Source organism: Pongo pygmaeus, chromosome 1 (genome assembly GCF_028885625.2).
Source record: "Pongo pygmaeus isolate AG05252 chromosome 1, NHGRI_mPonPyg2-v2.0_pri, whole genome shotgun sequence".
Taxonomy (NCBI): Eukaryota; Metazoa; Chordata; class Mammalia; order Primates; family Hominidae; genus Pongo; species Pongo pygmaeus.
Window position 1 is genome coordinate 188,095,911 of NC_072373.2, and position 26,520 is coordinate 188,122,430.

The 26,520-nt window shown below is 38.9% G+C and overlaps 1 protein-coding gene across 5 annotated transcripts in view; it reads right to left on the minus strand.

Moving 5' to 3' along the window:
* The window catches only part of CCDC30 (coiled-coil domain containing 30), a 190,591-nt gene that overhangs the window by 100,873 nt on the left and 63,198 nt on the right, over positions 1-26,520 (minus strand). For 2 of the 5 annotated variants that reach the window (XM_054492297.2, XM_054492286.2), the window contains exons 7-9: positions 24,147-24,284; positions 18,209-18,378; positions 7,415-7,664 (exon numbers count right to left, since the gene is read on the minus strand). The exons of the other annotated variants lie outside the window; for them this stretch is intronic. In XM_054492297.2, coding sequence (XP_054348272.1) covers positions 7,415-7,664; positions 18,209-18,378; positions 24,147-24,284 — 558 coding nt within the window. The remainder of the gene's footprint in view (positions 1-7,414; positions 7,665-18,208; positions 18,379-24,146; positions 24,285-26,520) is intronic. 5 annotated transcript variants of the gene reach the window in all.

Here is a 26,520-nt window from a genome sequence, read left to right on the forward strand (position 1 = left end):
CAGGCTGGAGTGCAGTGGTGCGATCTCGGCTCACTGCAACCTCCGCCTCCTGGGTTCAAGCAATTCTCCTGCCTCAGCCTCTTGAGTAGCTGGGATTACAGGCGCGTGCCACCATGCCCAGCTAATGTTTGTATTTTTAGTAGAGATGGGGTTTCACCATGTTGGTCAGGCTGGTCTCCAACTTCTGAATGTGATCCACCCACCTCGGCCTCCCAAGGTGCTGGGATTACAGGCGTGAGCCAGCGCGCCCAGCCACTTTTAAAAAAAATTTCTTCTAAAAAAAACCAGGATACATATGCAGAATGTGCAGGTTTGTTACATAGATATACGTGTGCCATAGTAGCTTGCTGCACATATTGACCCATCCTCTAAGTTCCCTCCCCTCACCCCCTACCCCCAACAGGCCCTGGTGTATGTTGTTCCCCTCTCTGTGTCGATGTATTCTCAACGTTCAACTCCCACTTATGAGTGAGAGAACATGCGGTGTTTGGTTTTCCGTTCCTGTGTTAGTTTGCTGAGGATGATGGCTTCCAGCTTCATCCATGTCCCTGCAAAGGACATGATATCATTCCTTTGTATGGCTGCAAAGTATTCCATGGTGTACATGTACCACATTTCCTTTATCCAATCTATCATTGATGGGCATTTGAGTTGGTTCCATGTCTTTGCTATTGTAAATAGTGCTGCAATAAACATATGTGTGCATGTGTCTTTACAGTAGAATGATTTATATTTCTTTGGGTATATACCCAGTAATGGGATTGCTGGGGCAAACTGTACTTCTGGTTCTAGATCCTTGAGGAATCGCCATGCTGTCTTCCACAATGGTTGAACTAATTTACATTCCCACCAACAGTGTAAAAGCATTCTTATTTCTCCACAACCTCGCCAGCATCTATTGTTTCCTGACTTTTTAATAATTGCCATTCTGACTGGCATGAGATGATATCTCATTGTGGTTTTGATTTGCATTTCTCTGATGATCAGTGATGTTGAGCTTTTCTTCATATGTTTGTTGGCCACGTAAATGTCTTCTTTTGAGAAGTGTCTCTTCATATCCTTCACCCACTTTTTGATAGGGTTGTTTGTTTTTTTCTTGTAAATATGTTTAAGTTCCTTGTAGATTCTGGATATTAGACCTTTGTCAGATAGGTAGATGGCAAAATTTTTCCCCCATTCTGTAGGTTGCCTGTTCACTCTAATGACAGTTTCTTTTGCTGTGCAGAAGCTCTTTAGTTTAATTAGATCTCATTTTGTCAATTTTGGCTTTTGTTGCAATTGCTTTTGGTGTTTTTGTCATGAAGTCTTTGCCCATGGCTATGTCCTGAATAGTATTGCCTAGGTTTTCTTCTAGGGTTATTGTGGTTTTGAGTTTTACATTTAAGTCTTTAATCCATCTTGAGTTAATTTTTGTTTAAGGTGTAGGGAAGGGGTCCAGTTTCATTTTTCTGCATATGGCTAGCCAGTTTTCCCAGCACCATTTACTGAATAGGAGAGCCTTTCCCCATTGCTTGTTTTTGTCAGGTTTGTCGAAGATAAGATGGTTGTAGATGTGTGGTGTTATTTCTGAGATCTCTGTTCTGCTCCGTTGGTCTATATGTCTGTTTTGGTACCAGTACCATGCTGTTTTGGTTAATGTAGCCTTGTAGTACAGTTTGAAGTCAGGTAGTGTGATGCCTCCAGCTTTGTTCTTTTTGCTTAGGATTGTCTTGGCTATACGGGGTCTTCTTTGATTCCATATGAAATTTAAAATAGTTTTTTCTAATTCTGTGAAGAATGTCATGGTAGTTTGATGGGAATAGCATTGCATCTATAAATTACTTTGGTCAGTATGGCCATTTTCCTGATATTGATTCTTCCTATCCATTACGATGTTAGGATGGAACATTTTTCCATTTGTTTGTGTCCTCTCTTACTTCTATGAGCAGTGGTTTGTAGTTCTCCTTGAAGAGGTCCTTCACATCCCTTGTTAGCTGTATTCCTAGGTATTCTCTTTGTAGCAACTGTGAGTGGGAGTTCATTCATGATTTGACTCTCTGCTTGCCTATTGTTGGTGTAAAGGAATGCTCGTGGTTTTTGCACACTGATTTTATTTCCTGAGACTTTGCTGAAGTTGCTTATCAGTTCAAGAAGTTTTTGGGCTGAGATGATGGGTTTTTCTAAATATAAAATCATGTCATCTACAGAGACAACTTGACTTCCTCTCTTCCTATTTGAATACCCTTTATTTCTTTCTTTTGCCTGACTGCCCTGGCCAGAACTTCCAATACTATATTGAATAGGTATGGTGAGAGACGGCATCCTTGTCTTGCACTGGTTTTCAAAGGGAATGCTTCCAGCTTTTGCCCATTCAATATGATATTGGCTATGAGTTTGTCATAAATAGTTCTTTATTATTTTGAGATATGTTCCATCAATATCTAGGTTATTTAGAGTTTTTAACATGAAGGGATGTTGAATTTTATCAAAGGCCTTTTCTGCATCTATTGAGATAATCATGTATTTTTGTCTTTGGTTTCGTTTATGTGATGGATTATGTTTATTCATTTGTGTATGTTGAACCAGCCTTGCATCCCAGCGATGAAGCCAACTTAATTGTGGTGGATAAGTTTTTTGATGTGCTGCTGGATTTGGTTTGCCAGTATTTTATTCAGGATTTTTGCATCAATGTTTATCAGGGATATTGGCCTGAAGTTTTCTTTTTTTGTTGTGTCTCTTCATGGTTTTGGTATCAGAATGATGCTGGCTTAATAAAATGAGTTAGGGAGGAGTGCCTCCTTTTCAATTGTTTGGAATAGTTTCAGAAGGAATGGTACCAGCTCCTTTTTGTATTTCTGGTAGAATTCAGCTGTGAATCCGTCTGGTCCTGGGCTCTTTTTGGTTGGTAGGCTATTAATTACCACCTCAATTTCAGAGCTTGTTACTGGTCTACTCAGGGATTCAACTTCTTCCTGGTTTAGTCTTGGTAGGGTGTATGCAACCAGGAATTCATCCATTTCTTCTAGATTTTCTAGTTTATTTGCATAGAGGTGTTTATAGTATTCTCTGATGGTAGTTTGTATTTCTGTAGGGTCAATGGTGATATCCTCTTATCATTTTTATTGTGTCTATTTGATGCTTAACTCCCTTCTTCTTTATTAGTCTAGCTAGTGGTCTATTTTGTTAATTTTTTCAAAAAACCAGCTCCTGGGCTGGGCGCAGTGGCTCACACCTGTAATAACAGCACTTGGGAGGCTGAGGTGGGTGGATCATGAGGTCAGGAGTTCGAGACCAGCCTGGCCAGCATGATGAAACTCTGTCTCTACTAAAAATACAAAAAATTAGCCAGGCATGGTGGTGCGTGCCTGTAATCCCAGCTACTTGGGAGGCTGAGGCAGGAGAATCACTTGAATCCAGGAGGCAGAGGTTGCAGTGAGCTAAGATCACGCCACTGCACTCCAGCCTGGGTGATAGAGCAAGACTCTGACTCAACAACAACAACAACAACAACAACAATAAAAACAGCTCCAGGATTCATTGATTTTTTAGAGAGTTTTTCCTGTCTCTATCTCCTTCAACTCTTCTTTGATCTTAGTTATTTCTTATCTTCTGCTAGCTTTTGGATTAGTTTGCTCTGCCTCTCTAGCTCTTTTAATTGTGATGTTAGGGTGTCGATTTGAGATCTTTCTAGCCTTCTTATGTGGGCATTTAGTGGTATAAATTTCCCTCTTACCACTGCTTTAGCTGTGTCCCAGAGATTCTGGCACATTGTCTCTTTGTTCTCATTGGTTTCAAAAAACTTCTTGATTTCTGCTTTAATTCCATTATTTACCAAGGAGTCATTCAGGAGCAGGTTGTTCAACTTCCATGAAATTGCATGGTTTTGAGTGAGTTTCTTAATCCTGAGTTCTAATTTGATTGCACTGTGGTCTCAGAGACCATTTGTTGTGATTTCAGTTCTTCTGCATTTGCTGAGGAGTGTTTTACTTCCAATTATGTGGTCGATTTTAGAATAAGTGCCATGTGGCACTAAGAAGAATGTATATTCTGTTGATTTGGGGTAGAGAGTTCTGTAGACGTCTACTAGGTCCATTAGATCCAGAGCAGAGTTCAAGTCCTGAAAATCCTTGTTAATTTTCTGTCTCGTTGATCTGTCTAATACTGACAGTGGGGTGTTAAAGTCTCCCACTACTATTGTGTGGGAGTCTAAGCTCTTTGTAGGTCTCTAAGAACTTGTTTTATGATTCTGGGTGCTCCTGTATTGGTTGCGTATATATTTAGAATAGTTAGCTCTTCTTGTTGAATTGTTCCCTTTACCATTTTGTAATGCCCTTCTTTGTCTTTTTTGATCTTTGTTGGTTTAAAGTCTGTTTTGTCAGAGACTAGGATTGCAACCCCTGCTTTTTTTTTGCTTTCCATTTGCTTTGTATATTTTCTTCCCTCCCTTTATTTTGAGCCTGTGTGTGTCTTTGCACGTAAGATGGGTCTCCTGAACATAGCACACCAATGGGTCTTGACTCCTTATCCAATTTGCCAGTCTGTGTCTTTTAATTGGGGCATTTAGCCCATTTACATTTAAGGTTAGTATTGTTATGTGTGAATCTTATCCTGTTATCACGATGCTATTTGGTTATTTTGCACACTAGTCGATACAGTTTCTTCATAGTGTCATTGGTCTTTATATTTTGGTGTGTTTTTGCAGTGGCTGGTACCGGTTTTTCCTTTCCATATTTAGTGCTTCTTTCAGGAGCTCTTGCAGAGCAGGCCTGGTGGTAATGAAATCCCTCAGCATTTGCTTGTCTGGAAAGGATTTTATTTCTCCTTCACTTATGAAGCTTAGTTTTGCTGGATATGAAATTCTGGGTTGAACATTCTTTTCTTAAAGAATGTGGAATATTGGCCTCTAATCTCTTCTGGCTTGTAGAGTTTCTGCTGAGAGGTCCTATCTGTTAAACTGATAGGCTTCCCTGTGTAGGTGACCTGGCCTTTCTGGCTGCTCTTAACAGTTTTTCCTTCATTTCAACCTTGGAGAATCTGATGATTATGTGTCTTGGAGTTGATCTTCTCATGGAGTATCTTAATGGTGTTCTCTGCATTTCCTGAATTTGCATGTTGTCCTGTCTTGCTAGGTTTGGGAAGTTCTCCTGAATAATATCCTGAAGTGTGTTTTCCAGCTTATTTCCAGTCTCCCCGTCTCCTTCTGGTACTCCAATCAATCGTAGCAGAACCCTCACTTTGGAATTAGATACGCGTATGTTTTAATCCTGAATCTAGTACTTATCAATGGGTGATCTTGGAAAGATTACTTCATCTTCTACACTTCAATTCCCTCATCTTAAGATATGGATAATAATGATTACTGCTGGATGGGGTGATGAGTTAGAAAGATAACACATGCAAGCACTTAGCACAATGTCTGGCACTTAATAAGCACTCAATAATGTTTCCCATTACTGTTGATGCTTCCTAACTTTCCCTTAACTGTCCTCATTTTCCATTTGCAAACAACATGGAATGCCTTGATCACCATTCTACCTTCTTGTTTAACCATTATATAACAGCTTTTAATAATTAATTCATAATCAACAGCCTATAGGTTAACATACCAAAACAGAGATACTGTATACAAGAGATGCACCCCAGTTTTACCAAGAAGACAAAGGCCCAAAAGTTTTAGCTTCTTTTGAAGGATGGAAAAACCAGAACAGTAGTTCTTCCCATCTACATTTTCCAGTTCAGTCACTCTGCCAGAGTAGAAATGCAAATTATTTTTCAAGAAAGTCAACTGTTGAAGCAGCTAGCTACTAGACAAGCAGCCAACAAGAGTCTCTGTTTTTTTTCCCACCATATAATCCTGGTAGAAAGTTACTGCAGAGCATATACACTCAATCAGGCTACTAGGAACCACATAAAAGAGCAAGGTAAGTACACGGGGGTCTTTTGTCTTTTTCTCAGTCAACAGATCTATTAAGCCAATTACCCTTTTTTAGTCTTCGTTTATTCATCTGTAAATTAAAGACATAAGACCAGATGATGCCTAACATCTTTTCCGTCTTAAAGAATTACAAATTCCTTAAGAATTAAAATAAAACAAATTGGAACTAGCCTTAACTATCCTAATTTTATCAGCTTTTAATATTTTAAAATTTTAAATATTATTTACATATTTTATTTAATATATTTAATATAAATATTTTATTTATTTAAATATTTTATTGTTTAAAATTTTTAACATTTTATTTTAATAAAATAAACATTAAGTACAAATGAACTTCATAAAATACTGGTCCCAATGGCAAGTTCGTTCCTATTGTGGCAATAGAGTGAAGACTACTGGCTAAGAAAATATTTGATAATCTTTGTGATCACAGTGTTCAGCTTCTGCTCAAGCCTCCCACACTGGCCAATGTCCACTGACCAATGTCCATCCGGAGCTGTAAAAGTAATCTCTTCTTAAATATTTGATGTCATGTTCCCCTTTGGTCTTCTGAACAAATTCAGTGACTCCTTTTCCTTTTACAGGTGTATCTAAATCTCCTTACAGGTAAATATTTTCCCCGTTTACTGTGACTTGTCTGGTTTTCAAACTCTGTATCTGAATCCTTTCAAATATATTTTTTAACTTCCTTTATTGCTACTCTTTCTTTTTCTAAATGTATACTTGAATCACTTTTCAAATGTATATTATCGGCCTTCTGTTTACTTATGAGTACAAAGGCCTCCCTTCTGTGGATCTCAAAATAATTTCTGGAAAGGTGTATGTAGGGAAATTTTAATCTGTGTAAGAGAGAACCTGTAAAATGAGGTATAAGAACCAAAATGTGGCTACAGTCACTACTTTTATTTCTCCTACAGGCAGATCCCTAGTAAAATAGCAAAAGCCATAATTAAAATAATAAAATGTCTGTCGTCTTTTCCTCACTAAAATGAAGTACTCTGTCTAGTAAGCTACATACCAGAAATGGAAAATGTGGTGCATCCTACCATCCCCAAATCTCATCTGGCTAGGGCAGATGTCAACCGTCAATCAGTAATTTTCCTGCTGAGCTTAGATGGAGTTTACGAACATTTTATAATAAAGTGCACCAACTGATGGACTTAGTTCAGATTTTACTTGCTATTTTGTTACTATTCAGGCCAAGGTTATAATATTGCTCACAAATGTATATGATAACTCAAAGAGTGTACCTGGATTGTTTGTAATACAAAGGATAAATGCTTAAGGGGATGGATGCCCCATTCTCCATATGTGGTTTTTATGCATTGTATACCTGTATTAAAACATCTCATGTACCCCATAAATACACACATCTACTATGTACCTAGAAAAATAAAAAAATACATATGTATGAATGATGGTATTTAAAATGATGCTTATATCAACAGCCAATCAGAGGAAATGAACCCAGTCAGGGCATGTGTTTATAGCACCTACCTGGGCACCACTGTCATCTGAACTATCCCCAGAGCTCTGAGACTGAAGGAGGCTCTGATTTATACGGCTCAGCTCTTCTCTAAGCCTCACAACTTCCTCAGGCTTCATGGTTAACTGCTGTTCTTTTTCTTCATCTTTCATATCTCGATTCTGTTGTGAGCCCTCCTCCTTCTGCCCCTCTCTTGGAAAACTGCCCTCCTTTACTGACTCTTCTGGAATTTCCTTCTGCTTTCTTTCTCCTAATTTGGGACTTGGTGCAAATATAAAAATAAAATCTATCAAAATGCTTATTATAGTAGTAGAATCGGGAAAAAAAAAAGCTACAAGTCAAGACAGTGTCGCAAAGAAGATTTTCAACCTGAATTCTATAGCACAGCAGTCATCTTATTCTTAAAAATAAACTTTAAAAACATAAGTCGGCCAGGCATGGTGGTTCACGCCTGTAATCCCAGCACTTTGGAAGGCCGAGATGGGCGGATCACCTGAGGTCAGGAGCTGGAGACCAGCCTGGCCAACATGGTGAAACCCCGTCTCTACTAAAAGTACAAAAATTAGCCAGGTGTGGTGGTATATGCCTGTAGTCCCAGCTACTCAGGAGGCTGAGACATGAGAATCACTTAAGCCCAGGAGGTGGAGGTTGCAGTGAGTCAAGATTGTGCCACTGCACTCCAGCCTGGGTGACAGAGTGAGACTGTGTCTCAAAATAAAAAATAAAAGAAAACCCACAGATGAGTCACATTTTTTACTTACATTCAGGGAGATGACCCATCACAGGTTTTCATTTACAGCCAAACTGCCAGTTTAAATGAGTTTTATACTTTTTCAACTTTTAGTGCGGCATTGAGCAGACACAGGTTATAATGATTTTAATAAGCACTAGCCACTTTGGCAGGTACTAGGGCTTCAACAGGACATGATCTCTGCCCCAAGGAGCTTACAATTTAGTGATGAATGAGGATAAGAAATGAGCTTACAATTTAGTGAGAAATGAGTAGTAAGTAATACAAGGCCTGATGGATGAGTAGGCACAAGCTAAACAAATGTAAAGGGAGGAAGGAGTGTGTATGTACTTGCATGTGTGTATGGATGTTGGGGAGGGTGGGTGTTGGTATAGATGAGAACATGAACAAGCAAAGGTGTGCCAAAATGATTTAATAAATATGTAAAACCCCAAAGCAAAAGAGAGAAGGTGCTTTAGAAATATTATTTGGATGCCATGTGGCAGGGAAACCATTTGAGAGACTGTTGTAATAATCCATGTAATAAATAACAATAAATAGAACTATGATGGATTCTGGAGATATTTAAAAGACAGTATTGATGAGGTTTGTCATTTATTGGATGTGGCAGGTAAGGGAGAAAAAGGAATCATCATGACCTGGATTTCTGACTTGGGAAATCGGCAAGTGGATGGTAGACCAACATGGGGGAATGTGGCTATAGACTGACTACAGAGATGTCTGTGGTGAGGATACAGACACAGAAGAATGTGAGCAGAAACACTGGGATTGGATAAGACGAACCAGGGAGAATGGGGAAAGTAAGAGGAGGCAGATCATCCTAGACAGAAGCCTAAAAACTTCTAAGGAACAAGCAGAGGAGGTGAAAGCCACAGAAACCAAGAGGAGGGAATGCACCTTCAATAGTTAGAGAGTGTGGATGACAAGGAGAATGAACACAAATATGCTTGTTTTATTTTTATTCCCTCAATCTTAAATTTTGTTTTGCATACCTTGAAACCTAGCACAGCATGCTTCACAGATTATAGTTGGTAATCATATTCTTCAAGAAAGCAATTTGGCAGTACAGATCAAGAGCCATGGTCGGGTGTGGTAGCTCACGTCTGTAATCCCAGCACTTTGGGAGGTGAGGTGGGCGGATCACCTGAGGTCAGGAGTTCGAGACCAGCCTAGTAAACATGGTGAAACCCTGTCTCTACTAAAAATACAAAAATTAGCCAGGTGTGGTGGTACATACCAATAGTCCCAGCTACTTGGGAGGCTGAGGCAGGAGAATCTCTTGGACTCAGAAGGCAGAAGCTGCAGTGAGCAGAAATTGCACTATTGCACTCCAGCCTGGACGACAGAGGGAAACTCTGTCTCCACAAAAAAAAAAAAAAAAGCCATAAAATGTCCATACTCTTCGAATAATTGCATATGAATGAATTTACTGCACTAAAATAATTCATAAGAAGAAAAAAGATGACTGTACAATTATGCCCATACTAAATAGAGATATGGAAATGGCTAACAGAATTAAAGATGCTTCAACTTAAAAGTGACCTCAAGACTATTCATAAACATGAAAACTACTTATCAAAGTAAAATTGTGGCACAAAAACAAACATATATGTATTAACGTGTGTACACACATACATACATATATATACTATGGGAAAATGTCTAGAAAAAGCTGGAAAGGAACAGGGAGAAAAATTGTGTCTAGGGAGTGTTTTATTCCTTTTAAAATTCCTCTAATACTATAAAGAAAATAAATATTTTATTTTGAATTTAGCAGTTTTTAAAAGATAATATATTCAAATGATGCAAAACAGTATGAGATAAAGGGTAAAATGCCTTTAAAAATTTTTATAAAACAACGATGAAATTTTCCATCATTTATAAACCCCTTTCCTTTTCTTATATCCAGTGGAAGCTAGACACACATTAAGACTGGGAAAATGCAAATATATACCGTGTGTGTGTGTGTGTGTGTGTGTGTGTGTGTGTGTATGGAATCTCACCTTGTCACCCAGGCTAGAGTGCAGTGGGGCGATCATAGCTCACTGCAGCCTTGAACTCCTGGGCTCAAACAATCCTCCTGCCTCAGCCTCCTGAGTTGCTGGGATTACAGGTGTAAGCCACTGCATCCAGAAGTTTCATATTTTTTTAAAATGGAGAAAATGGACTTTTTCTTCGAAGAAGATGGAGTAGACACACTTTCCCCCTATTTTTACCATTAAGTACAACTAAAAACCCTGAACATTATATATAAAACAAACATTAAAAGACTTTGAAAGGTAGAGAGAAGAAGGCAGACCAGCTAGAGAACTCAAGACCCAAGGAATGACATGGCTGTGGGTTTCCTGGGTGTTCTTTTTGCCTCACAGATCCCTGAGTTGGAGCTGAAGAAGACAGCAACCCAGACAATGTCAATAAGCACAAACAAAAACAACAACAAAAAAAAACAAAAAAGTCCCAACAAAAGTCTGCCATCTTTAGCCAAAGCACCAGAAAAGGCCAAGGAAGAAACACAATTTTGGACAACACCTACCTACTCCAGCTGAACGTCACAGAAAAAACTGTGGCTTCACCTCCACTTATGCCAGCAAAGCCCGAATTGGGAGCCTAGATTTCCACCCTCACCAGGCTGTAATAAGGGATTCCAATCCTGACTGGGGTGGTGTCAGAGAAGGCCAAGTAGGGATAAGGGACTTTTATCCCTGCCGGCTAGTAAAGAGCTCCCCTACCCTGCAGTGTGAGGGGAGACCAGGTGGTGAGTTTAGAATTCCAACCCACCTGGAAGGGAGGAGGCACACTTCTCCCTTTCCACTGGGGCGGTGTCAGAGGAGGCCACTACCTAGTACAATAAGCCACCCCCACCCACCTGCCTTGTGGTATCAGTGGTGGCCCCAGGGAGAGAAGTCACAAGGCACTCCTCCCCTTCTCAGCCAGGTGCTGTAAGTGGAGGCTACTGGAGAACAGGAACTCCCACCCTCACCAGCTGTAATAAGGAACCCCTCCTCCTGCAATTACCTCAAAATAATTTTTTTTTAATTTTTCCATTTAAAGTATATTTTTCCATTTAAAAAATGGAAAATCCATGAACTGGTGCTTTAATATATATGAAGGTGCTTCATTTGTCACATTAAGAAGGATGAATGACTTTGTAAAGACCACACTTAACCAGACCAATTTAATTTCCTTCTGTAAATACACAATGGCCATACAAGAACAGAAGTGGCCTTTGTTGTTTCCATAGTTTAAAGACAAGGTTTAAGTGTCCCTCCTCTTTGATGGGTCCATGAGATGTGCCTGTACAGCCACATTCAGAGCATGGCAGTCAAGGAGTTTTCCCTGACTTGGAAGGAATGAGCAGTGCTCTCCAGGATGCAATTCTGGGCTAATGCCATTTTACATTTTTATTCATGGGCTGGATAAATAAATTGCATTCACATGAATCAGTTAATTAGTAAATTAAGGAGAACTAGCAATACCTGGGAATACAGGGATTTAATATTTAAGTGATATTGATACATCAGGACAAGAATCCATGAAAATAAATGCTCCCCAAAAAGAACAGAATTTGGCTAGGTACAGTGGCTCATGCTTGTAATCCCAGCACTTTGGGAGGCCAAGGTGGGAGGATCACTTGAGCCCAGGAGTTCGAGACCAGCCTGGGCAACATAGGGAAACCTCCGTCTCTACAAAAAAATTTTAAAAATTAGCTGGATGTGGTGGCATGTAACTATGTGCCTGTGGTCCCAACTACTCAGGAGGCTGAGGTGGGAGGATCACTTGAGCCCAGAAGGTCGATGTTGTAGTGAGCTGTGATAGCATCACTGCACTCCAGCCTGGATGACACAGCAAGATCCAGTCACATACACACACACACACACACACGCACACACACACACCAGAATTTATCCTTTCAAAAGGTATAAGAGAAAATGTGTATACTTAGAAACCAAAGGAAGGCTGAACAGATTTTTAAAAGTAATACCTAATAGTATGTATTACTTTATTATTATGTTCACATAATAATAATATTATGTATTGCATTAAAGTTATGTGGGCAAAAAGCAGACTATCAGCCAAAAATTATATGGAGTTGAGAACATGTCCTATAGCCAGCATATCTGCATCTTAAGAACTGGAAAACCCACCATGACTCTCAAATTTTTGCTTCCTCCTGTTGTAGTTCTTAATTTTTAACTGAAAGGATTTATTACCTAGTTCTTATTGAAACACCTCCCTTCCCCCAGCTTCTGCTTTTTTATATCATGCAATACTTTTGCAATTGTCACCAGTCTTCAGCTGGTGGGAGGTATCTAGGCAGCAACCCTATCCTATTCATTTTCTAGTAGCGTACATGCATAGCAGTCTTAGACATATACAGATTCAAGAAAGAGCACAGTACAGTAGAAACCATGAGTGCTAGTCCTGTATCTCCCACCTACTATTTATGTAACCTTCTACAAGGCACAATCACTCAGAGTCTCAATCTCTTCATTTGCAAGGTGGTCTTTCCTTTCTCATAAGCTTTTTGGGATCTTTTGAAGTAAAATGTAAAGGCATTTTGAAAACCCGCAAGGCAGTACACCAACATGGCACATGTATACATATGTAACAAACCAGCACGTTGTGCACATGTACCCTAGAACTTAAAGTATAATAAAAAAGAATAAAAAATAAAAAAATCATTAAAGTGAATTAAAGCCTAGTAGAACAGAATAGGGGTGGCTAACAATGAAACTTTGTTCCCACAGAGGAAGAAAAAGATTCAGTCATTTATTTGTCAAATATATGTTGAGTATCAATTATATGACAAGCACTACTCCACATACTAAGGATTCAAAGAAGTGATCAACACAGCCAGGTCTGTGCCCTCACATAGCCTACATCTAGAGGAGGACAAAAAACAAACACACAAACGAATAAGATAATTACAGACTATGATAAGTCACAAACAAGGTAACACGGTAAAGTATTTGGAAAGTAGGAGTTACGATTTTCCTAGACATGGCAGTTAGGAATTACCACTCTGAGAAGGAGTTAGCCACATGAAAAGCTGGGGGAGGACTATTCTGAACAGGGGAACCTTTTAGTGCAAAGGTCCTGAAGCAGGAAAGTGCTTTAAAAGTTGGAGGATCTAAAAGGCAGCAAGATGAGGAGGAGGTAGGTAGAGGCCAAGTCATGGAGGGCCTTATGGGTCATGGTAAGGGTTTAGATTTTAAGTGCAATAGGAAGCCATGGAGAGGGTTTTAAGAGAGAGAACAATATTATTCGATTTGCATTTAAAAAAGACCATTTGGCTACTCCATGGAGAATGGATTGGGAGGACGGTATGGAAGCAGGGAGGACAATTAGGAAGATACATAACAGTCCTGATGAGTGATATCAGTGCTATGGAGTAGGGTAGCAACAGTGGAAATATAGATAGAAGTGAATAGATTCAATATTTTATGTTTTCATGGTAGAAGTGACAGGATGTGTTGGTGGAACAGATGTGCGGAAGAATCAAAGGTGACTCCTAGGTTTTGGTTTGATCAACTGTGCGAATGGAGGGGCTATTCACTGAACAGATTGGACTGGGGAAGAAATAGTTTGGAAGAGGACAAAAAATACATTGGTAGTCTGTGAAGGAGACAGAAAGTCAGCATCAAGTTGAACTTGAAATTAAAATGGACTTGAACACTTATCAAACAACCCTTGATAAAGGTAGAAATAATGCAATGAAATAGTGAATGAGAGTGTGTTGGAAAGAACAAAGCTCATTAAGGTCAAGGAAGCCACCAGCTGTTCTGGCCCAAGCTTCCTAATAAAACAAGGACAGGCTGAGATCAGCTGGGCTCTATAAGCTTGGGGCTGCTATTGGAATTCCAACTTCAGATTCAGTTGCAAGATAGTGCAACTGTATACCCATTGTACACAGTAGGAGTAGGGGGAAAATTTCATTTATTCAAATATTTTGTGAGTACCTACTATGTGTCTGGCATTGTTCTAGACACTGGAGACATAGTCAAGAACAAGAGAGGCTGGGCTTAGAAGAGTTCCTCCCACCCTACCTCTCATGTTATACATATAGAGAGACTGTGCCCTAAGCAATTTTTCAGCACCATAAAGCTCATTTTCTGAGAAAGTGACCTAGAACCCAAGTGTCCCAAGACCTTCTTGCCCTTGCGATATTTGTGACTACATCTTCTCTAAAGCAGATAAAGTAGTACTTCTCATGACTCAGAGTTAGGAGACTTGGGTCCTCATCCCAGTCCTGCTGGTAACTTGCTGTGTATGTGATTGTGAATGAAACAGTCATTTCAGTTTTCTTGGTCTCAGAGACCTCATTTGTGAAAAAAGAAGACTTAGCTAAATATCAGTGGTTTTCAAACTTATTTTAGCTGTGGACCCTTTATTGAATTAAAAATCTTACACAAAACCCAATATACGAAACATAAAAGTGGAGTTTCTCTGGGTGAAATGGGAATGGAGGGCTCAATGGTCCCGCTCATCAGTCTTTCCTCATCTTACAAGGTAATTTCTGAGGCCCCTCTGCAGAATTCCTAAAGTTTTGGGAAGTAGAAGTTTGAAAACTACTAAGTTGGAAGATCTCCTGAAGGTCCTTCCAATTCTAAGAGTCCGTTACTCTATGACAACAGCACCATAAACAGAAAAACAAGACATGGCCCATTACCTTAATACCTTAAAAGAGCTTAAAATCTAGTAGAAGAGATGTACTGTAAGAATCAATCAATCAACTTGGCTTATAAGCAGCTTCTGTGTGCATGAGACCATGCTAGGTATGCTGTACCACTTGCTACTTCACTTCAATTGAAGACTCTGGCTCATGGCTTTCTGTCACCTTCTTCACCCCAAGTCCTGCCATCATACTGGAAGATTGCAAGTCCCATAGAGACCACCCATGAATGCCTTGGCATCGCTTCTTCCATCTCCTTCTCTCCAATTACCTTCTCATTTCTCATCTCTCCTATTTTGCCAACTACTTGCATGACCATGTCATGAGTTGTCAACAGCAGCAACTATTTCACTTCTGAAATATTAAAATTAAATATTGGATTCCAGCTTTTCCTTTTTATATAACTTGGTCCCAGGGCAATCATAGTATCTGCAATTCCTTATCTATTTTTCTAGCCATTTTACTGATAAAAAGCCCTTTTTTTACTTGCTTCCAAATCCAATATAGAGTTTAGAGTTCATTATTTCAATCACTGTCTAAATAAAATGGTCAACTCTCTTACCCCATTGTCCTTCCACTGCACTCACATGGCAAAACCCCAACCCTGGATAAATGCAACTGTCTTCTCTTGCCTATACTAAACTACTGAATATTACTAAAGAATATCATCTATTCTCAAAGACAGATGAGCCAAATAAATTCAGGTTCTCTAGCCTGTTCTAGTATCCTCCACGCTAGCAAACACTGTAGTAGTTTCCCACTGTCCAAACTCCCTAATACAGGTCTCCGTGTCCCTTCATGATCAGGCTTCTGCCTGCCTCTTCATTCTCATCATCCCGTTCCCCATTTCCTCTCTTCACACTCCATGCTATAGCAGCATAGAGGTCACTTTTAGGGCCTCAAACAAATCATGCTTTCTCTTGCACATGCCATATCTCCCCTGAAAATTATTCTCCCATCTTTTTGCTTGGCCTCTGATTACTCAGAGTTCCTTTAAGAATATTTTTTGATTCATTAGCCTGGGCCAGGGCCCATGCTTTGTGTTCCCATAGTACTCAGTACTGCCTTGTTTAACCATTTTTCTCCATCAGACTATGTGGACCATAAGGATAAGAAACTGTGTCTTATTTTGTATCTTCAGTTCCTCCCTACAGTGCCTGACACATGGTAGATACACAATGTCTTGCTGAATGTGGTTGTGTTATGGACCCATGATGAGGGGAGGCTGTGAAGAGGGGAATAGGAGATAAACAAGTAGGAAAACATTATGAGAAAAAAAGGAGAAGGAGGCAGATGGCAGATACCTAGACTTTTCAGAGTCCCAGTTATGGGAAGCAGATGGGACAAAGTCCTGGAAACAGGTGGCATCAAAGAGCTCTTAAGAGGAAAGGCCATTATCTTTCTTATGGCAAGGTTTCCCACCCCTAGATGAATTAAAGCCACATCCTTGCTCCCCAAGGCAAGTATCCCTGCCAACTACCCAAAATCACCTGGGTGGACTTTTGTCAGATTTGATTATTTATGTCAGCTCCTTTTTGAAGAACTTTCAGATTGACCATTTCATCTTCATTGCCACTTACTCAATGTAGGCAACCATCTCTTCATCTATCACTCATATATAGATTAATTGGTCTATCTTACATCTCCATTTTATCTAATAAAGAGATACTAGAACAATCTTCCTCAAAAATCCTGTAAGACACTGTTCCAGTGCTTAAGAACTAGACTTTCTTTTTCCCTACAGCAAACCTAAATGCTGTGATGTAGCTTCTTGGCTCTCTGTTTTTGTGATCATTATCATACCCCTTCCCCATCATCTCTCCAAGATGCTCTCCCACATCTGCAACTAGGTTTCATGATTGTGAATCTTGGACTCAAAGCTTACTCTAAAGTTAAAAGCAACTTTTAAGAGGGCATAATATTCAGGAACCCCAAACTGGCAAAATAATCTCCTTCTATCTTTAGAACATTTACAAAGATATAAATTTGTCTACATCTAGACTATATTTTCTCACTTAATTGATGAATGTGTCCTTTAGTATGGTATATGTCAAAATTGACAGCATCGTTTCCTTTTGATTATTTAGTTCTAGACTTCTTCCCAGACAAAATTTGATTGCAACTATTAACTTATGTGCCCAAGAAGAGTAGTGCACTTGCCAAAGCCTCACGTTTCTGTGAAAGGTACTTTTGGTTAAAAAAGTAGAAGCACTTTTAGAGGGCAAAATTAACAAGATAGATAGATAGACAGACAGACAAATAGATAGAAAGACAGATAAATAAGAGAAAAGTGGTCAAAAAATTATCAAATGCAATGTTAAATAGAGACAGCAAAAAACAAACTCTGCAGAGTATAGTCATAATTATGTAAAAATATACATATGTGTATGTATACAGAAAAAAGAAAGAAAAATTAGTATTTTAACATCTTAACACCTTTCCCTGGTGAGAATTAAGGGTTGTTATAATCTCCTTATACTTTTGCATGCTTTCTAAGTCTTCTAATAAAAGGATATATATATATGTCCTTTTATTAGAATACTATATATATATATACATATATATATTTTTTTTTTGAGACAGAGTTTCACTCTTGTTGCCCAGGCTGGAGTGCAATGGCGTGACCTTGGCTCATCACAACCTCCACCTTCTGGGTTCAAGTGATCCTCCTGCCTCAGCCTCCCGAGTAGCTGAGATTACAGTCATGCACCACCACGCCCAGCTAATTTTGTATTTTTAGTAGAGATGGGGTTTCTCCATGTTGGTCATGCTGATCTTGAACTCTCGACCTCAGGTGATCCGCCCGCCTTGGCCTCCCAAAGTGCTGGGATTACAGGCGTGAGCAACTGCGCATATGTAACAGGCTGCATATATTCGTTGTTTAAAAGCAGGAAAAAAGTTTTAAAATGTAATAAATCAAAAGACGAACTTTTTGGAGAATGCTTATAACTAATTTTTCCACTCACATAATTTGGAAATGAATATCAAATTATTATTATTATTATTATTATTATTTTGAAACCGGGTCTAGCTCTGTTGCCCAGGCTGCAGTGCAGTGACAAAATCATGGCGCACTACAACCTCCACCTCCCATGCTCAAGCAATCTTCCCACCTCAGCCTCCCGAGTAGGTGGGACTACAGACACACACCATCACACCAGGCTAATTTTTGTTTTTTGTAGAGATGGGGTTTGCCATGTTGCCCAGGCTGGTCTCAAACTCCTGAGCTCAAGCGATCTGCCCGCCTCAGTCTCCCGAAGTGCTGGGATTACAGACTTAAGCCGCTGCGCCCAGCCGAATGTCAAATTCTTATAATGATCAAGCCAAATAAAATATACCCTCTCCGAATAATTAATGTGATATAGGATTTTCCCAATTTACCAGAGTTCCTCTCTCTCTTCCTTTGGGCTTTGAATTTGTGTTTCCAAAATTGGTTCATTAGATTCAGGATCTTTGCAGGTATTTTCACTTGTAATTAAATTAGAAGGTGCAGTTTTTCCCCTTAGAGTAAAATGATTTAATTGTGCAAATTCTTGTGAAAGCTTCAAGACCTGCAAAATTAAGTGAAAAGACAAATATTCTATTTTGCATACTTTTATTTATAGCTGTGAAAAAAGTATACTGATTTCATTAAATGCTTAACTATTGGCTTATATAATATAAAATGACATCCTAATTGAAGTCTGATTCCAACTTAATTTAATACTTTGCAGTTGTTATATAACTTAATCGATTTTTTTTTTTTTTTACCACAGGCATAAGGGTATGTAAATTCCTTTTTTTTTTTTTTTTAAAAGGTATTTTTGGTCTCTGGGGTTGGGTTCTCAGAGTGCTGTTTAGCATTTGGTTATACCTTTTAACAAGCACAAATATGTGATCTACAGAGTTTTACACTATCACCACACATTTTTGTTTTCAAGTTTTGAATGTACTTCATTGATTCATAAGAGCAATAATATATAATAAAAAGCAATAATATATTGCTGCCAGAAAACATTAGAAAGAATATTAGACATATCTTACAGAGATATCTTCTATATCTATAAGAATATTAGATATATCTTACAGAGAAGAACTTTCTTCCATAGTGGTTCTCAAACCACTATGATATAAAAGCATCAGCTGAAGAATTTATTAAAAGTGCAGTCTTGGCCGGGTGCAATGGCTCACATCTGTAATCCCAGCACTTTGGGAGGCCAAGGCAGGTGGATTGCTTGAGTCCAGGAGTTCAAGACCAGCCTGGGCAACATGGAAAGATCCTGTCTCTACGAAAAATTAGCTGGGCATGGTGGTGTGCACCTGTAGGCCCAGCTACTCAGGAGGCTGAGATGGAAAAATGGCTTGAGCCTGGGAGGTGGAGATTGCAATGAGCTGAGATCAGGCCACCGCACTCCAGCCTAGATGACAGAGTGAGACCCTGTCTCAAAAATAAAAATAAAAAATAAAATATTTGTTAAAGAAAATGCAATCTTATATTGTAGCCCCTATCCTGAGTGAGATTCACTATCAGTGGTCTGGGGGCGGAAATGGAAATCTGTACTTTAAATAAGCCTCCCATGTAATTCTGTAAGTAGATGCTTTGAGAGTCACTGCCTTTTGTGATTTGGCAAACCATTTGCTCAGTCTTTTTGTTTTGTTTTGACAAACAGATTCTAAAGATTTCCTTTCCTGAAAGGTTACTCTATATCTTCATATAAAATGAAAAAACATTTCCTTCAGGGAGTAGAAAGGATGGGTGGGGAATGATTCTAAGAAAGGAAGATGGGCTAGGCACAGTGGCTCATGCCTGTAATCCTAGCACTTTGGGAGGCTGAGGTGGGAGGACTGCTTGAGGCCAGGAGTTTGAGTCCAGCCTAAGCAACATAGCAAGACCCTGTGTCTGTACCCAAATAAACAAACAAATAGAATTGAATAAAAAATAAGAAAGGAAAATGGATCCCCATCAAAGTATTGTGCTAAGGTAGACAATAGCCTGCCTGATTCATATCCTGAGCCTGTCTGAAAATGCAAAGCTTCTACATGTTTGATTCTAAGAACACAATGGACTTAATTATAAAGATCAATTTAAGTTTACTTTAAGAGATCCCTTTGGTTTCCTATGCCTTTTCAATTCTCTGAAGAGAAACTACAGTGTGTAAAATGGATTATAATCTCATAAAATCTATATAATCTCATATGGACTATAACCTTTCTAGGGGAGAAGGTTGGTCTTAAACTAGTCCTTTCGAGTTGGGAAGATATAGATAAGAGAAGAGACTACAAACAGCACATTTTAAGCATGGGGAACAATATGGTCAAAGGCAGTGACGTAGAACTGAGTACAGAGTAATTTGGGGGAAAGTAAGGAGGATGATTTCATTGGAATAGAGGCTACAAAGTAAGGAGCTGCAGAAATAAGGCAAGATTGCCAGAGTTTGAGACCAGCCTGGCTAACATGGTGAATCCCCATCTCTACTAAAAATAGAAAAATTAGCCAGGTGTGGTGGTACATGCTGCAACCCCAGTTACTCGGATGGCTGAGGCATGAAAATCACTTGAACCTGTGAGGTGGAGATTGCAATGAGCCAAGATCGTGCTACAGCACTCCAGCCTGGACAACTGAGTGAGAAAGAAAGAAAAGAAAGCAAGGTAGGAAGGAAAGGAGGGAGGGAAGGAGGGGAAAAAAAAAAAAAGAAGAAGGCCGGTCATGGTGGCTCACACCTGTAATCCCAGCACTTTGAGAGGCTGAGGTGGGCAGATCATGAGGTCAGGAGTTCAAGATCAGCCTGGCCAACACAGTGAAATCCCATCTCTACTAAAAATACAAAAAATTAGCTGGGCGTGGTGGCAGGTGCCTGTAGTCCCAGCTACTCGGAAGGAATAAGGCAAGATTGAAGGGAGAGGTCAGATTATAAAGGAACGTAAAAGACAGTTTTCTTAATGAGCTTGCATTATTTTTGTAAGCAGGAAAAAATATTCCAAAATGCTACTTAATCACTAATCTTTGTGGTCATTGTAAAAATGTAAACATTACAGATAATAAATGTTAGTCACTTAAGAAGTAAAGAAAGGCAGCCTGGCAAAATAGGGAGACCGTGTCTTTATTAAAGAAAAATTTAAAATTAGCCAGGTGTGGTGCCATGTGCCTGTGGTCTCAGCTCCTTGGGAGGCTGAGGCAGGACAATCACTTGAGGCCAGGAAGGGGAGGTGAGCTATGATCTTGCCACTGCACTCCAACCTGGGTGATAGAGAGACCGCATCTCGGAAAAAAAAAAAAAAAAAGGCTAAAACAGTGGAGTTTAGATTTGATGTTATAGCAAACTGAAAGCTGCTGAGGGTTTCTGCAAAGGATGGTGACACTAACACAAAGCATTTTCTAGGTATTCTGAATTCTCACATGACAAAGTAGTGTATATCTTAAGTGAGTAGAAGCTTTATTCTTTATAACAAAGAAAGTTAAAGCCATCAGACCTCCATGACATGGATATTGTGGAACAGGACCAACTCTGTTCCACAGACTTCTTCCTACCAAAATTATATCTTAGTGATACAGCTCAGTTTAATAATCAGCCATGTTTAAGTAGCATAAGAATTAAGCTTATGGTTCCACTTTCTGATTGAGGCCTTAGGCTAGGGTAGAAAAGAGCATAGGCTGAGAATCACCATGTAACTTGGCAGCAGTCTAATATCCCTGGGCTTGTTGTTCTTATGTGTAAACTGAAGGAGTTGGCCTATATGATCATACTCCTTTCAGCTCTAAAATTCTGTATGAGTCTAGATGTTGTAACCCAAACAAAACGACAGCCTGTAAAATGTGGGCTTCAGCAAATACATACAACTTCTTTAGCAAGACTATCTTTAAGTCTAAAGCACTCTATATTCTGAAGAAAAACTAGAATATAATTTAAAAATCAAAGATTCAAAACAGAAACTTTTAATGAGTAAAAGTTTGATGGGAAACATAACACATAGTCTCAAAGTATCTCCCCACAAGATATTTATGAATGGCAAAGGCGAAAGTAATAACTCTGTAGTGGAGAAATCTAGCAGACAGTACCTTAACCAAACGATCCAAGTTAATTAATGTCATGGGCAATAGAACAAAAAATGTCATGTCTCTCCTGATAAAATACACAGAGAAGGATACAACATTATCTCTGTAGTGTGGGTAATCTGAATTACATTGTGAGAAAACACCAGGCAAACCCAAATTAAAAGACTTTCTTCAAAATCAATGGTCTTGTTATGCACTGCATGTTTGTGTTGACTCAAAGTTCATATGTTGAAAGCCTTACCCTCAATGGGATGGCATTAGGAGGACACATTGGCAAGTAATTAATTCACAAGGGTGCAGCCCTCATGATTGTAGTAGTGCCCTTATGAGAAGAGACAGGAAAGAGCTTGCACTCTCTCTCTTTGCTGTTGGCCATGTGAAGATACAATGAGAAGACAGCTGTCTGCAAATCAGGAAGAATGCCCTCACCAGACACTGAATATGCCAGATATGCCAACATCTTGATCTTTGATTTCCCAGCCTCTAGAACTGAGAGAAATAAATATTTGTTGTTTAATCTACCCAGTCTATCGTATTATGTTATAGCAGCCCAAACTGACTGAGACAGTACTCTTCGAAAATATCAAAGTCATAAAAGACAAAGACAGACTGAGGAACTTTTGCAGATTGAAGGAGCTATAGAGACATGACAATTAAATGCAATGTATGATCCTGGGCTGGATTGCAGACTAGGAAAAAAGTTATTCTCTTGCTATAGAGGGGAATCAGAATAAAATCTGAATATGAGCTATAGATTAGTTAATAGTATTGTGTCAATGTCAATTTCCTGATTTTGAGACTTGTACTGTGGTAATAGGAGATGTTATTGTTTTTAGTAAACCCACATGGAAATATTTAAGGGTAAAAGAGATTGTGTCTCCAACTTACTCTCAAAGAGTTTACAAAAAACTATCTGTGTGTGTGTGTGTATGTGTGTGTGTGTGTAGAGGGAAAGAGAGACAATGATAAGGTAAACACGATACCATGTTAATATTTGGAAGAGTGAAAGTATATGGGAAGTCTTTGTACTTTCATAATTTTTTCTGTGAGTCTGATATTATTTCAACATAAAAAGTTTAAGAAAAAAGGAGACCCAGATTACCAGAAGAGCAGATCTGGATCTCTTCATTTTATATTATATTCTTCTCATTTCAGCTCATCTGTTGTTAACTTTTTCAATGATATTTTAAAAGGCCTGGTCCTTTAACTGTACAACGTGATGATAACTTACCTTGCTGACAAGGTCCCACAAAAAAGGCTTAGTTGTATATTATGCTCTACATAGCTACTCTCCCAGGCAGCAAACCCTATGTTCTGGACCTTTCCCTCCCATGTCACATGCTATCTGATCTATGTCCCAATCCCTCAGCAACCTGCTCCTGATTTTCTGGGATAACTACACATAGGTTAAATTAGGCTTTGATTTAGTTATTCACCTTACATATGGTGTTAAAATATAGCCTAATATATTTTAACTGCTGTATTCAAGACTTTGCTCCTTAATCTTTAGTCCAGGTCAAAAGAGTGATTGAGGAAAGGAATTTTCAGCCAGGAGGAGATAGTGATAACCTAATAGGTGGGACTCTAGAAATTATACAGGCACCCTTTCAGTCTAGTATTGGACTAGATGGGAATTCATTGCCCTGGCCAGATAGCCTTTTCTTTTTTTTTTTTTTTTAGAGATGGGTTCTCACTCTGCTGCCCAGGCTGAAATGCAGTGGCTATTCACAGGCACAATCATAGCACACTACAGCCTCTAACTCCTGGGCACATTTTTAAACTTAGGCTCCCTGGAAGCCATTTTTAAACTTAAGGAACAAGCTTGAATCAGGACATTTGAACATTTTCCTAATTCTAAGCCCAATTTTCAGTGTAACTGAGAAAGACGCTTTGGTCCTAAATTTTTAAATTGAAGACATTTAAATAAATCTTTTACATTATAGAAAGATGCTTTGATCCTAAATTTTTAAATTGAAGACATTTAAATAAATATTTTACATTATAATATGTGCTCCACAAATTAAGTTGGTGGGAAGCTGATTTAAAGTAAAAAAATTTGCAGATTAATCCTAATTGCCAAGTACTGGTTGAAGTCTGAATATTTATCTTGACATATAGCTTGACTCATAATCCACAGTATATGGCAGTATATGGCAATTTATGCTATAATAATAGAAGAAACTCCAATTCCCAAATCATCTGTTGCTTAAAATTAATTTCCTTTTAACCTATCCTCATAAAAGCTACGTTAAATATTGAACATTTAAATACCTAACTCAGTCTCACCTTTGTTTCTAATTCAGAATTCTCTCTTTGTAACAGGTCACATGCTATTAAAAAATGGTCTTTGCTTTCTGATTCCCCCGGAAGATTGTGAACTTCATTATAAAGGCATATAAGCTCTGACTTTGATTTTTGCAATTCCTGATTAAGAAATGAAGACATTTAGTAGAATAAAATAAGACTATTTTCCCCATAAAAGATATAATATTTTTAAGAACGAATCTTGAAATGGTCCTGACAAATTTTTTGTTTTAAATATTCCAACCTATCCTTCTGGCAGACCGATGCCTTTCTTAGTAGTTAAAACAAAGTTTACCTAAATCAATTAAATCAGTTAAATAAACTGAGCATTCTTAGTTTCTATCACTCACAGGTTGAAAGATTTAGTTTCTAGAGTCCTTCCTACATTAAGCAAGGCTTATATACAGGTAAATTCTTTGGCAATGCTTGCAATGACTACCAATAGTTATATTATCTGTTTCTAAGATGTATCTTTTTAGAAGTACCATTTATAGAACAAAGTGCTATGTGGTTTACCTTTAAAGTTCTGACAACTTTATAAGGGAATTGTTGAAAGTGAGGCTCAGAGATCTTAAGTGACCTGCCTAAATTCACATAGCCAGGAAGTATAAAGCTGAGATTCCAAATCCATAAATCTGTCTGACTTTAAACTCTGTGGTTTTTAAAAAAAAATATATATATATATTTATTTATTTATTTTGATGCAGTCTCGCTATGTTGCCCAGGCTAGAGTGCAGTAGCTATTTACAGGTGTGATCATGGTGCACTATAGTCCTCAACTCCTGGGCTCAAATCATCCTCCTGTCTCAGTCTCCCAAGTACCTCGTACTATAAGGGTGCCATGATGGACAGCTTAAACTCTGTGTTCCTAACTACAAATTATGCTTATTTAATTATATTCAGTGACTTAATTAACCAGGGTTTTCTTTAATCCTCTGATGTTTTTTCTCTTTCTCTTTTTTTTTTCTTTTTTGAGACAGGGTCTCCCTCTGTCACGCACACTGGAGTGCAGTGGTGCGATCACAGCTCACTGCAGCCTTGACCTCCTGGGCTCAAGTGATCCTCCTACCTCAGCCTCCTGTGTAGCTGGGATTACAGACACATGCTACCACACCTGGCTAACTTAAATTTTTTTTTTTTTTTTTTTTTTTTTTTGTGGAGACAGTGTCCCACTGTGTTGCCTAGGCTGGTCTCGAGCTCCTAGTGATCCTTTTGCCTCAGCTTCCCAAAGTGCTGGGATTACAGATGTGAGCTATTGTGCCCAGCTTGATTTTAAAAATATATATCCACGAGAGAAAACACTTTGGCTAAATGCAGATTTTTTTTTTTTTTTTTTGAGATGGAGTTTCGCTGTTGTTGCCCAGGCTGGAGTGCCTCTCTTGCCTCAGCTTACCAAAGTGCTGGGATTACAGATGTGAACCATTGTGCCCAGCTTGATTTTTAAAAATATATATCCACGAGAGAAAACACTTTGGCTAAATGCAGATTTTTTTTTTTTTTTTTTTGAGACGGAGTTTCGCTCTTGTTGCCCAGGCTGGAGTGCAATGGTGTGATCTCAGCTCACTGCAATCTCTGCCTCCTGGGTTCAAGTGATCCTCCTGCCTCAGCCTCCCGAGTACCTGCGATTATAGGCATGCACCACCACGCCTGGCTAATTTTGTATTTTTGGGAGAGATGGGGTTTCTCCATGTTGGTCAGGCTGGTCTCGAACTCGTGACCTCAGGTGATCCACCCACCTTGGCCTCCCAAAGTGCTGGGATTACAGGCGTGAGCCACCGCGCCCAGCCTAAATGCAGATTTTTATCAGATTTTTACATTGATGACACAGGATGTGCACTGATTGACTGGTGGAAGACTTTGGGTTGAGAGTCAGCCTGTGGTGCTCAATGAAGGGAATAGGTTACATAAAATTTACTTTAGGAGAGGAGCTACTTGGTATCTTCCCAAAGCCTTGAAGTCAAAGTGGGAGGTAAATGCTGAATAGAAAGGCTTAGACAAAAAGGCAAAATTTTTCACAAAAAATTTCCAAGGCAAGAAGGTAGAGGGTGGCCTCCCGAAACCATAGGAAGAGGGTAAATGATAATTGATTTCCTATCTTATTTCACTAAAAATTCCTGTAGGTCATTAGGATGAGATTAGGGGCACTGCAAACTACAAACTGATTGAGTGTCACTATTCTCTAAATTACTGATTTAGACTTCCATGAACTCACTTCCAGGTCTCTTTTCATAATATAGGCTGATTATGTCTCCTGATAGATCTTTCCAAGATGGCAGGACAAAAAGTTAAAACAAATGATAAGCTCACAACTCTATGAACACTACAACAATCAAACATCTGCTAAATAAAGGACTCT